General features: G+C 34.6%; 2 protein-coding genes across 3 annotated transcripts; one reads left to right on the top strand and one right to left on the bottom strand.

The window, feature by feature from the left end:
* The first annotated feature begins 3,862 nt into the window (after positions 1-3,862).
* On the top strand, positions 3,863-5,988 carry LOC120087826. The gene is made up of 3 exons (XM_039044748.1): positions 3,863-4,250; positions 4,593-4,635; positions 5,583-5,988. The coding sequence occupies exons 1-3, from the start codon at positions 3,975-3,977 to the stop codon at positions 5,702-5,704; spliced, it is 441 nt and encodes a 146-aa protein (XP_038900676.1). The 5' UTR covers positions 3,863-3,974; the 3' UTR covers positions 5,705-5,988.
* A 2,898-nt stretch (positions 5,989-8,886) lies between these two features.
* On the bottom strand, positions 8,887-13,298 carry LOC120087719 (serine/threonine-protein kinase BSK5). 2 transcript variants are annotated; one of them, XM_039044593.1, is made up of 10 exons: positions 12,809-13,298; positions 12,494-12,699; positions 12,215-12,350; positions 11,672-11,805; positions 11,465-11,570; positions 11,135-11,220; positions 10,671-10,859; positions 10,310-10,471; positions 9,812-9,925; positions 8,887-9,409 (listed from the first exon to the last, which is right to left on the bottom strand). In XM_039044593.1, the coding sequence occupies exons 1-10, from the start codon at positions 12,888-12,890 to the stop codon at positions 9,167-9,169; spliced, it is 1,458 nt and encodes a 485-aa protein (XP_038900521.1). In that variant the 5' UTR covers positions 12,891-13,298; the 3' UTR covers positions 8,887-9,166. The 2 variants fall into 2 exon arrangements, with proteins under 2 accessions (XP_038900521.1, XP_038900522.1); XM_039044594.1 differs by having other exon boundaries at positions 12,934-13,297.
* Positions 13,299-13,422: the final 124 nt, after the last annotated feature.

Here is a 13,422-nt window from a genome sequence, read left to right as displayed (position 1 = left end):
AAGGAAACTTTGGTACATAGGATTTTAACGAAGTATCCTTGAGAAATCTAGGAAAAGAACATTGCGGTCGACTTTGCGGTGATTGTGTTCGCAAACATTTGCTTAAGAAGGATTGTCGCAACTTGGTGGGCGCATCTGGGTGAAAGGCATAATTAATCGCGATGGGACAGAAAACTGATAACGGTCGAATCCGAATTAAGCTGGCAGCCGCTAACGATAACAAGTACATTCAACATTTCGGTGACAAATATTCAGCACATCAGTCAGGGAATTAAAGCCATCCCATCTGAGCAATCATAAGAAAGAAATCGCCTTCACCCCAAAGCTCTATAAATACCAAAGGCATCCTTCAGAAAAGGGGTTCACCAATTCAAAAATTCATAAGTTCGGATCGCACGTCTTTGTCCATAGTTTTTCCTTTTTATTTTAAGGCGGAGCACGAGAAGAGTAAAGACGCCGGAGATCGCTCAGGGAAACTCGAGAGAGAACCTTGAGGCGTAGAAGCAAAGAGCGGGCCGATTCTCGCGAGAGCGAGGTTATTTTTTGAACACGAGTAGAAAAATAGTGTAAAAGCCTGGGCATCAAGACATTGCTACCAGGCTCTTTCTTCTATCCTTGCATTGTTATCTTGTACTTCATCTTTATATTTATACAATTGAAGTTCTTATTCTACATCTGTTCACTCTCTTAGCATGCATGAGTAGCTAAACTAGTCAAATGGGTTGAGAAGAACTAAGCTAACATGACCTAGGAAGTTCATTGCTTGCGATTATCTTGTGTTATGTTGTGCCAAATACCCCTTTAGAGCTACTCGAGAGAGCTAGGTTAGAATCTAGACTCGAGAGAGCAAGATTAGAACTGCATAAACAAGAGATAGGAACTTAGAGATAAGCTCTGTTTGTCAACCTGCATCGCATACATCCTAGAGATGGGAATAATATTATGTAGTCGCCTTATTTGTGTGTGTGTCATTTTTTCATCACATAAATAAGAATAGAGGCTTATGTGTAGGTCCTATAGACTTATTGCATACATTGCATGCATTCTAGCCTTAGAAGCTGTGGCATTCGCACCGAGAGGTGGTTTATTGTTGTATGCATGTTGCATGATTGCATAGCATGAACGCGTCCTAGGAAATGTTAGTCGAAACTTTTCTCAACCCACTCACCGCATACTCATCGCATCTTCTGTTTATTCAACTCTTTTCAAACTCCGCTGCATTTGTTTATTTCTCATTACCGCAAAAAACAACCTTAACAACTATTGATTTATTTGGTTACCACAAAGTTTTCCTAAAAATTATCAATGCAACCTATTTTCCTAAGTCCCTGAGTTTGACCCTGGACATACTAGGAAATTCAGTAGGGTTTACACTTGGATTCTGCTGAGAAAACTTGATTAGTGCTCAACGCATTTCCATCATCACATTTCATCCACAATTTCACATCATAAAATAACGCATCAACAGCCTATAAGGCTCCAAAATGCATGAAATGCTTGAATTCCTACGAGAATAGATATTTAATCATTTTAAACACAATAAGAAAAGGAAATTAAGGACATAAAAACAACTCTTTTCAAAAGCTATCAGAGTATGCCTAACCAAGTGAGCAAAAGGAAGACTCTTATGTAGATCTAAGATGCTTGACAGAGGAAATAAAAGCTACATGGTTAGCGTAGATGAGAAAAGCAACACTTGAAAGACGAAGCTACAGAGAGATTGGCACAAAAAGCAACGACCCATCTGAGGAAATGAAAGAAGAGGCGACCACAACTCTGTCATGGGGATGGAGAATTATGCCAAGAAGCTGGTTAAGTTCTAATAGGGTTAGCTAGATAATATTCTAGGTCAGCTCATGACCCGAGGAACCCTAAGGTATGAAGGGCAAAAATCTATGAAGAACCTATCCTTGAGGTGGGCCCGACACAACTTGGTGCATAACTTCGTCATAAGATGGAGAAGCGCCTTGGAAAATCAATTGAACCTCAAAAAGGTTTGGCTTGATAGGCCCAACAACCTCTAACAAGTTCGAATTAAGTTTCGCGATGGGATGGCGTGAAAATCGAAAAGGGAGAATATACTCCCAAGATAGGTTCTCAGGATTAAAACCCGAGACAAAATAGCTAGAAGGACAACGAATCCTAACTTGGGAGTGGATGCTAATGTTACGAATGGATCCTAGAGCCAAGGGTAAAAACGTCAATTAGGGAAGAAATGAAGATTAAAGAAATAAGTTGGGAATCAAATGGGATCGGTCGGCCTCATTCAAGCCGAGGACGAGGCTAAGGCCGAGCCATTAAGGCAGGCTCATTGGTCGAAAGCCTAAAAGGCCAAAACCACAAGGAAGAAGACTGTACCAACATGGGAAGGAATACCAAACGGGTCGGCCTCTGTCCAGGCATGATCTGCACAAACTTAATCCAAAGTAGAATCCTAAAAGAATAAGGAAGAGGTGATTAGAAAAGGGAAAAGGAAAAAGATGAGGACAAGAGCTTAACTTAGACTGAGAACCTTCGAACTTTTTTTTACGTAAGCATCGGAGGTGTGTAGCCTACACCACATCAAAGTGCAGTTTTTTATTCTTTTGTAGGCAAGCTTTCTGTTAGGAACCAAGGTAGTATGGGTTGTCTTTGTCCCACATTGGTTAGAATGGGATGACCAACGTGATACTTAAGTGGCTTGGCTCTCCCACCCCAATAGCTAGCTTTTGGGGTGTAGTTCCCAAGGTGCTTAAGTACCTAACAATGGAATCGACGAAGGGTACTTAAAATTCAATTAGAATGGTACTATTGAACCACCACTATTTTAACAAAAAAAATTTAATTAATGAAATAATAGTTTTGAAACAAATTTAAAGTGGATTTGGTGCTAGAGAAAATTTGAAAATATGACTTTGGTCTCTGTATTTTTTATCTCTATACTTTAAAAATGAAGTAAAAATGAAAATAATAACCAAATTAAAATTTAGAAAAAAAAACATGAATCTAGACAAATTAAAATTAAAAATACAAAAGCTTAAAATAACATTTTAAAAGTAGACTCAAAACTAAAATATACATTTTAACAATGGAATCAACGAAGGGTAACTTAAAATTCAATTAGAATGGTACTATTGAACCACCACTATTTTAACAAAAAAAATTTAATTAATGAAATAATAGTTTTGAAATAAATTTAAAGTGTAATGAAAATCCACTTTAATTTGTGCTAGAAAAATTTGAAAATATGGCTTTGGTCTCTGTATTTTTTATCTCTATACTTTAAAAAGTGAATCATTTGTGATCATTTTGGTCTATTAAAAATGAAGTAAAAAATGAAAATAATAACCAAATTAAAATTTAGAAAAAAAAACATGAATCTAGACAAATTAAAATTAAAAATACAAAAGCTAAAATATACATTAAAAGTAGACCAAAACTAAAATATACATTTTAACAATGGAATCAACGAAGGGTACTTAAAATTCAATTAGAATGGTACTATTGAACCACCACTATTTTAACAAAAAAATTTAATTAATGAAATAATAGTTTTTGAAATAAAATTTAAAAGTGTAATGAAAATCCACTTTAAATTTTGGTGCTAGAGAAATTTGAAAATATGACTTTGGTCTCTGTATTTTTTATCTCTATACTTTAAAAAGTGATCATTTTGGTCTATTAAAAATGAAGTAAAAATGAAAAAATAACCAAATTAAAATTTAGAAAAAAAAACATGAATCTAGACAAATTAAAATTAAAAATACAAAAGCTAAAATATACATTTTAAAAGTAGACCAAAACTAAAATATACATTTTTAAAAGTAGAACCAAAATAGTATTTAATTTGTTTTGTTTAACCAATTTGTAAAAACAAAAGGATCGAGCAGAAGAAATGCACGAAAATTACCAATTTTCACTTGCCTAAACCCCGAAGAGTGCAGCGAAATAGCGATACCGAAGAGAAGGCCAACCAAACCTAGAGAGACACGCCAATGGCTGTCGTCGCCAACAGAACTGCGATCAGTCGTGCCCTAGATTTCTCCAGGTTATCTTCTACCTTTATCAGAACCTTCAGCACCTCTTCGCCGTCAACTTCCTCTTCGAACCCCAATGCCTCCACTGCTTCGACTAAAAACAAACGGAGGAAGAAGAAGAAGAACCTGTTCGAAGTAGTTCAGTTTTTGCCCAATTGGGGAGTAGGATACCATGTCGCCAAAGCTCACTGGGATGAAATATCGTACCAGATCACCAAAATCAATCTGTACAAGGTTAGTTTCCATCTCGTTTTTTTTCTTTGATGTATGTTGCGGTTCATTTGAGATCAATCTCCCTCTATAATCTGCGGAAATTTTGAAACAAATGGTATTCAGTCTCTGCCAGTGATTTCTATTTCTTGTGTGCATTCAAGTAAATTGAACGGTTGAGGGGTTTTAAAGGATTTGTTTCGGGTAAAATATCAGTGGGATTGCCTAATTTCTGTAATCGTTTACTAAGATTTGTAGACTTTTCCTCTGACTATTGATAATCAAACAGGAAGTGTAACAATCTTTTTTCTTTTGGGGCAATCTGATTGAGGGTTTAAGTTTTTCTTTTGCCTTTTTTTCTCACAGAATGGCACGCACGGCAAGGCATGGGGCATTGCTCATAAAGATGGTTAGTATATCACGAAATTAGTTCCACAATCGTTATTGGAATTTCATTTTTGTTTTTATTTCACCATGTTGCTGAAATTTTGTTCTAATATTTGTTCAGAAGAATGAGCAACAATTGAATGTCTTATACGTTCTTTTTACCCAGGCTAAATTCTATAATTTGGTACCATGACATCATGAGCTAATGCTTTATAGTTGATTTAGCTGCGTGATTGGAAAAGATGAAAGTCCTAACATTATTCAATATTCACTGTTTACTGATCTTCGCTCTTGATGTATAGGATTATGCTTCATGACAATATAGGCCTCGTTTGATGACGATTCTGTTTATAGTTTTTCTTGTTTCCTCTCCATTTTTGTACTATTATTTTTAAGAAATTTTTGAATTCTTAGTCAAATTCTGAAAACGAAATAAGTTTTTGAAAACTAATTTTTTTAGTTTTCAAATATTAGCTTGGTTTTTGAAATATTGGTAGAAAGTGGATAATAAAACAAAGAAACTTATAGATGGAAGTATTGTTTGTAAATTTAATTTTTAAAAATCAAATAGTTATAAAAAAGGATCGATCCTAATGGTTTGCAAGTAAAGTATTCAAGTTTGGACTTTTGAGGCATGAGGTCCTGAAAGCTTAAACTGGAGATAGGTCAAGTAAGTTAGCCTCCTTTATATAATTATATTGGTCCATTTTGAAATCACTACTGAAGCAAGTCCGGACTTGGTAATTGATATACCAACCATTATTGAATTGCTTTAAATGAATGTTAAAATTCCCTTTTGAAGTCTCTATTGAGGCAACTCCGGACTTGGTAATTGATATAGTATAGTCAACCATTATTGTATTGCTTAAAACTTGAGTTTCTATCAACTCAAATTTCTGTATGTTTTTGTTGCTATTGGGATACTTTCATCAATGACCGAGGTTGAACAATGTTACAAAAAATTTCCAGGCACGCCCATTGCCGAAGCTCCAAAGAAAATCAGCGGAGTTCACAAGCGCTGTTGGAAGTATATCGCTAGCTTGCCGAGATCGGGAGAAAGCAACCCATCAGCTGAAGTTCAAACTTCATGATTGCAGAGAAGTTTCAGTTGCTGATTCTTTTTGGCCAACCTTATTTCCTGGTGCAAAGAGTTATAGGTTCTCAAGAGTAGTAGTTCTTAAACATAGTCAGGTTTTCTTCTGTGCTTTACTTGTTTCTGAGATAAAGAAAGATCAATCATCCGAACTAAGTATTAAACTTCTCATCTATTCTCAGTTACTGGTGGATTTTCATGTTTAATTGAGGTTGAAGAATCTTGTATTGTGTGCTTTGTCCTGCTGTGAGATGAATACAACCACTTTTCCTTCTTGAAACATGGATGGTAAGGTTGTTTGTAGGGTCTTCAAATAACTCGACAACTCGAACAATCTGGACTACCTATCCCAAAATATAAGGGTTGGGTTGGGTTAGTTTTGTTTTTAGGTTGGGTTGGATTGGGTTGTGGGTTGACTAAAAAAAAATTGGATTGACCCAACCGAACCCATGAACAAAACTAAACCAACCCAACTCGAATTATATATATATATTCCTCTTTGTTTAAAGTTTGATTATTTTGTATTGAGTAATTTGTGAATTTTTAATATTTTTCTTTTAAAATTGTTATGATATTTGTTTTTATTTAAAATTTGCAATAAATATCATAGATACTTAGTATTTAGCATTTGAATTTTATGAGATTTTAGTTATTAGTATATTAAATTTACATATTTTTCATTAAAAAGAAAAAATAAGTTATAACTTGACAATCCAACTCGAATTTTACGGGTAGGATTGGATTGGGTTGGAAATTTTATTTGGGTCATTTGGATTGTCAATCTAACCAACTTGAATTTTTGGGTTGGTCCAAAAAATACTCTCAACCCACCTAATCCAAGTATACTCCTAGTTGTTTAGATGACCATCCATATTTTATTTTATGTTTTAATTTCATTGAGTTCAATAAATATGTTTTCAACATATAATCTGGATTTCTTTATTTAAAATTGTTTTCACACTGTGATCTAAACATGACAAATTCTGAAAACAATATATTTTTATATGTTTGGTGCATTCAGATTTTAAATTTTAAATTATAAAATGCATAATATAAATAAAGTTTAGAACATTTAAAAATAGAGCTTCATATTATAAACGGAATGTATTTTTTAATTAAATTTTGTTATATGTAATGCATTATGAATGATATAATATTACAAAAAATTATTACATAAAACAGGTTCATAAATTAATTATTTATAGATTAGAATCAATCTAATATTTAGTGGATAATTACAAGTAGTTTTATCGTTTATAAATATAGTATCAAACTCATTTAAAACAATTGTTTATATTAGAAACTAATTTCTAAATCTACTAAAAAAATATATGAAATATAACTCAATTTCATAGCTCATAATTTGTCATGATAACCAGCCACTAACATTTATTCTTGAAAAGGAAGGTCATAACATTTCGTGAAGAAATTGTAATGGTCTGATTTTGTTTAATATTGTCTTAATAGTTGGTTATGAAGATGAAAGAACAGCTTACACGGATTCAGGATTCAACTGATTCAGATTGTATGGATGTTTCTTGGACAAAATAAAGTGGAGTGATGTGAATTTGATGTTTCAAATTTGTTTTATCTCCTACACAAGGGATAGGTCAACTTTTGAAATGTTTAATATATAATTCTAGTCAATCTCACGTGAAATAACTTAACTAGCATAAAATATGTATATCCGACTAATAAGTTGGAGGTTTTAATTTCTCATTATGCATGTTGTTGAATTAAAAACAAGACATGTTTTTTAGTTTAATTACTGTGGTATGGAAGATCGAACCATCAACTTTTAGAATGGTAGTTGGTTATTTATCCGAACTTAATTGACAAAAATTCAAATAATATTAAAAAAATGTATCAATGTTAATTAACTGATGAGATAATATAATTTAGGTTGAAACTACTTGAGAATTATATATATTCCCTCTTAAAAAACCCTTCATTTTCTTAATTAATTGAATTATGCTTAGATTGACATTTTCTTTAAAACTTTTAGGCTAATTTTTATATACATAATATTAAACTTGAGCAACAAATTAAAGCATAGTGATGTCACATCGTTAAACCTTTCAACTTTTGGAGTGAATGGGTCAAATATATGAGTTGTGTAGTCTTTCTTTTTTGTCCGAGTTCGACAATAGACTATTGATCTCGAGATTTGAGGTTCGATTCTCCCACCCCACACTTTAATTATAATATAAATAAAAAAAATAAGATTGTGAAGTCATGGACATTGTTTTGTATAGGACTCCATCTCAAAACCAATTGACAATGAGATGAGTAACTCATCTATCCTATAAAGAGTATGAATCCCTTTGGTTTTTCCAATGTAGGATTCTCAACGATCTTTTTTTTCAAAACTAGCATATATTTGTCATTTCTTCTTAAAAATACATTATTCTTGAAGTTACCCCACCATGCTCTCATTTATCAATTTTCACACGAAAAAGATTTGAGTACATCAACCATTTTTATGGGGGCCATCTAAGTGTCCAATCACAGGTTGTCATGTGGCACAGACAAACTTTTTTTTTTCAAAAATTATATATATTTTTTGGGTAATGCAATGAATAGCACTTTTAAGCTAAAAATTAGGTGTATAACAATATTTTAAAAAAAATTGTAAATATAACAAAATCTATCAATGATAGACTCTATCATCGATAGTCTCCATAAGTGACAAACTGTATCACTAATAGAAGTCTATTGGTGATATACTCTATTGTTGATAGATTTCTATTAGCGATATAGTCTATCATCGATACAAATTGTTTTGGACTGTGTTATATCTACTAATACTTTAGACTTGATTACTATATTTGCAACTACCCCTATTGTTTTTATAGTTTTTTCTCCTTTGTGATTGGAGGGAATGCATGGTGGATAATATGGTATCAAGGTAGGTTGGTTCAGGAGGTCATGTGTTCAAACTCATACAATGTTATTTCCTCCCCAATCAAATATTAATTTCCACTTGTTTGGTTCTACATATTTCAGGCTTACAAGTGAAGGGAGAGTGTTAGATGATATAACTAAATTTACATTCACCCATTAGCTTAAGTTTTTTATCTAATCAATGGTTTAATATGATATCAGAGGCTATAAAACCCAAACAAATATTTGGTTTAATAAAAAGAAATGGTGACCAACAGTATTTTTTTAAGACTAGAATGGTGGCAAAATAAGTTTTCCTTTGCAGCCAATCTCAGACTAATTTTATCATTCAACTCGTAGCAAAGAATACAAGAGATTTGACATCTAGAGCAGAACAGAATCAACAAGATAGCTTTGTTGGGCAAGGAAAATATAAATTTGCACCAACACAAACTCACAAGAAGTTCAGTAATCAAGCCCTTTCGTTGTTGCAGAAACTTAACAGAAAAGGGCTCAAGGCAGAGACAAATAAATATATAAGAATAATGTTAATTAAAAGAGAAGTACCTATACAGATTCAAGTTCTTTCTTTTTTGAATTCCAGGGATGTTCCATCTCTCAGAGTTTCTTGTGCATCATTTTCCATTCCAAGGATGAAAAGAGCCGCAGCTTGAAGATACAAGGCAGTTGGCCAATCTGGTGATACCACTTGGGCTTGCATAGCATCTCCTAGAGCTTCCTGAGGCATATCACTCATCAAGTAACACAAGCTACGTCTAGCAAATACTGTTGGTGATACCATGGTTCCTCCATCTATGAACTGCGAACCCGAAAAAAAAAGAAAAAAGAAAAAAAAAGATTGTTTCAACTGACGTCAATACCGAAATCCAAGCATCAAGACATGCCGGTTCGCCTATTTTATGATATCAGAATCAATTTTCTCCACTGCAGACTGAAAGGGCCAGTAAAAATCAGAGACATCCAAATAATTGTTAACCAAACTGCATCTTGAAGGTATTCTTCAGTTGCTATTTGATTTAGAATTATGAGCAATGTATCCATTGATATGCCGCCTTTTACTGGCCTTCTGCTTGTTCTTATGAGGCCATTATGTCATGATTGAATTTTACGTCGTAATATAAGCTTTTACTGGCATTTATGTGAAGATTTTGGAGGATAAAAATTGGATTGAAGTATTTCGTCTTTATAGTTAATGACATACTTGTGTGTAGCAATCGATGGCAGTTACAAAGTCTTTAGCTCGAAATGCCGAGTCCCCACGCTTCTTAGAATTGAGCGTCTCCTGTATTTGGCTTGTCCACATTTGGAAAGAAAGCTGCAAGACAAACCAAATTCTCTACTTGATGAGCAACGAAGCAGACCAACTTTTAAATTGTATTTTCAGTTAGATAAACTAAGGGGACTTGTGCCACTAAAAATGTAATGTATCTAGTTAATAAGCAGATGGTGCACCCAGTTAACAACATAACATCAAAATCTTCATCTTTAGGATGTAAAACAACGAGTTACAATTTTTGTCGAATGAGATACATGAACAAATAGCTAGTTGCATTTTACTGGCATGGAAAAATAAATTGGTAAAGAGGTTCACTCTAATTTGACGTCCCTTAAAATGAACAAAGAGTTTCTAATGGGAACAGAGAGTAGCCTCCATAATCTCTGATCTTAGAAAATTAAATTTATAGATGAATTTGCCAACCTCATTTGCAACTCCCTCATCGTCCTTGTATCCAGCCTTCTCCAGAATTTCATGTATCGCAGTAAGATCTGTTCTTGAGCAAGCGTCCCCAAAAGGTGATAATGACATTTGCTTGGAGGAAGCATTCCCATGAGAAATTCCCATAAGAACGTAAGAAGGAACCTGACATAGACCAGTAGGTAGAACTGTATGAATTTGACGATTCTCTTTTTTCTGCATTATTGCCAACCGGCTTTATAGAATAATAATGGGCTATGTCCTTAGCTGGCAACCATATCAAACATAGCATCTTTTACAGACTATACTAACGAGCCCAACTATTATGGATAGTTAATACCAGGACATTATGGTTGTACTGTACCTCGGTTTCTTTCTGAAGAGCAGTGAGAGCAATAACAAGAGACTTCACATTTGGCCTCTCACGAAGTTCATATTGTAAACATCTTGAAGCCAACCTCACTAGTTCGGTTCCATCATCATTAGAGAAATGACCTTCTAAACATGAGTCCATCAGCATCAGGAAATTTTTTCCACGTATCAGATCCAGTGCCTGAGAGAAGTGAACTTGGTTAAAAGTCAACAAGAAGTTTCCAAATCTCCGAATGCAAAAGCTGTTATGATAACCAAGGAAAGCCCAGTGCAATGTTCTTTAAAATGCTGATAATTGATCAAGCCAGAGCCAATTACTGAAGCTAGACTTCTAGAGAAACACAAGTTTTTTGCATGACAAAATTTTCTGGAGTAAATTGTTCCGGTTGTATTTTGGGATAAAGTCGAATCAAACTTCCACATGTAGAGAAACTTCTAAAGGAGGAAACAGTTTACATGGCTTGGGGGAATATGTTTGCCACTGAGAAGATCAAGCAATAGAGTGCCAAAGCTGTACACAACACTTTCTGGCGATATTCTCCCTGTCAAATGTAAAATCTACAGTTAGCATACTGCATAATTGACGGATGTTGTAACGCTACCTATATATATAAACTTGTGTATAATTTTAACAAAGCCGTTGCATGTCATTTTTCTGGACCAGTCGTTTTTACCATATCTAGAGTCAACAGGTAATGTCACAGAAACCAATAATCTTCAGAATTTCACCAATGAATCTCTACTATGACTTAAACACGCCACATCTAATCTGCAGATGTTCAATACCTGTCCTCATATATTCTGGAGGGGTGAAAGCCAGGTTAGTACTATAGCTCTTTCCATCTCTGCTATTCTTCATGAGGCCAAAACAGGAGAGCCTGGGATTACCATCCTGTTGAGTAGGGCTATTTATTAAGAGTACATGAAATATATCCAAACATCGAAAAGAGAAAAATATAGAACTATGGAAGCATGGTGGATACGATTTCGTACCTGATCGAAGAGAACTCTATAAGCATTAAGGTCATGGTATAATGCCCTTCCCTTACTACTGCAGTACTCCAAAGCTTGTGCTAGATATAATGCCACTCGAAGCCTCATTGCCCACTTCATAGGCTGCGTTTCCCCTACACAAAAAACAACCCTATAAGTATTCAAATTAAATGGCTAGGCACGTGAACTTAGTACTAATGGAGCTTAAAATGTACTCCCCCTCATTTTCGACAATGAGGACCCCGGAACCAAATTGATTATCATATATACAAAATGTTTGTAATCAAAATGTAAATTTAATTTCATCTCTTAGATTCTAGAAGAAAGGGAGGGGGAGATTTAATTTCTAAAAGGTCACTATATAGAAAATTAACTAAAAGCGTAGTCTTGCATGCTTGCTTTCCAACCACCATTAAATATACTATTAATTATATATTCTACTTCGAGATATATAAAGTATAAGAGACCAACCAAAAAGAAAAAGCGAAATCCATGTAAAGAAATTTCAGCATCATAAACACTAATATTAGCTAGAAAATTTACAATGAAAAAGGTGCCTGGAAAGGGTTTCATTGGGCATGAACTCAGCCACTAGCAATCTCTCGTTGCCCTCGCAGCAGCATCCGATCAAATTCGCCAACCTCTGATTCCTTAGCTGCCCCACGGCTCTAGCTTCATCCTGAAAATGCCAAAACACAACTAACAATCACCTTAAACGTTCCTGCTTACACATTAAATCAACATACTCACACATCTCATTAACATTGAGGCAATGCATAACAAAAGTAAGCACAAAACTCAAATTAGAGGAAGATCACAGACTAGGAATTGGCGAGAATCGGGCCAGGCCGACTTGTTGAAGCGCTTCACAGCAATTACTCGATCATCTTCAAGTTTTCCCCTATAAACAACATTAGGCGCTTTCTCTCCATGCTCAGAAACAATATTCTCCGAAGAAAATCCCGACGTAGCAGCTCTTAACTGATCAAAGCTGTACTCGCAGAATCCAGGCAATGCATCCTCGTTCTCTGCATTCACAACACAACCAACAGCAACGCTCAAATTCCAACCGAAAATTATATATATTAAAAAAAAAAAAAAAAAAAAAAAACCACAAAACCACAAATTAGCACTCACCGGCACAGGACAAGTCATTGAGATTGGACTCGATCTGAGAAGGCCAAAAACAGAGTCCAAATCTGGAGCAACGAGCTCCCATTGCCAAAAAAAAAAAAAAAAAAAATCAGATACAAGAGAACAACCTGAAGATGAATCTTCTTCCACCACCAAAACCACAACAGAACTTCCTCTGGCAATCAATCAAATGCAGTCTGCTGAAAAGGAAGTGATGGAGAAAAGGGGAAGAAGTAGAAGTAGAGTTGCTTAGGGAATGGAGAAAGTAGAGAGTAAGAAGAAGAAGGAAGAGGGATTGTTTGAAGCTTTTGATTCTCCGATCCAAAGGCTCTGTTTGTTAGCTTGTTTCTTCAATTTCTTAGAACCTCATCATCATTTTTGCTTGCTTTTTTTTTCTCTCTCTCAATCTTCAGCTTGAAATTCTCTCTCTTGTTTGTTCTTCAGTGTTTTCGGTAAGTGGAAACAGCGAGAGTTGAGTCGCGTAAAACGCACCTCAAAGCGCGAAATTATAATAATACGAAATGAAGAGTGGAGAAACCGTCACAATCTTCATGTCCGCGCGTGGGGTAATGTTTTTTGTTTTTTAACATAATTCTTTTTTCTTTTTCTTTTTTTTC

The sequence above is a fragment of the Benincasa hispida genome, chromosome 10 (genome assembly GCF_009727055.1).
Source record: "Benincasa hispida cultivar B227 chromosome 10, ASM972705v1, whole genome shotgun sequence".
Classification (NCBI taxonomy): Eukaryota; Viridiplantae; Streptophyta; class Magnoliopsida; order Cucurbitales; family Cucurbitaceae; genus Benincasa; species Benincasa hispida.
Note: the sequence above shows the minus strand (reverse complement) of the source record. Positions and strands in the feature narration are given on the sequence as shown.

Coding starts and splice junctions, on each gene's coding strand:
- LOC120087826 (XM_039044748.1), top strand. CDS start 3,975: ATGGCTGTCGTCGCCAACAGAACTGCGATCAGTCGTGCCCTAGATTTC. Junction 4,251..4,592: donor CCAAAATCAATCTGTACAAG/GTTAGTTTCCAT, acceptor TTTTTCTCACAG/AATGGCACGCACGGCAAGGC. Junction 4,636..5,582: donor GGGCATTGCTCATAAAGATG/GTTAGTATATCA, acceptor AAAAATTTCCAG/GCACGCCCATTGCCGAAGCT.
- LOC120087719 (XM_039044593.1), bottom strand. CDS start 12,890: ATGGGAGCTCGTTGCTCCAGATTTGGACTCTGTTTTTGGCCTTCTCAG. Junction 12,700..12,808: donor CAATGACTTGTCCTGTGCCG/GTGAGTGCTAAT, acceptor TTGTGAATGCAG/AGAACGAGGATGCATTGCCT. Junction 10,860..11,134: donor AACATATTCCCCCAAGCCAT/GTAAACTGTTTC, acceptor CACTTCTCTCAG/GCACTGGATCTGATACGTGG.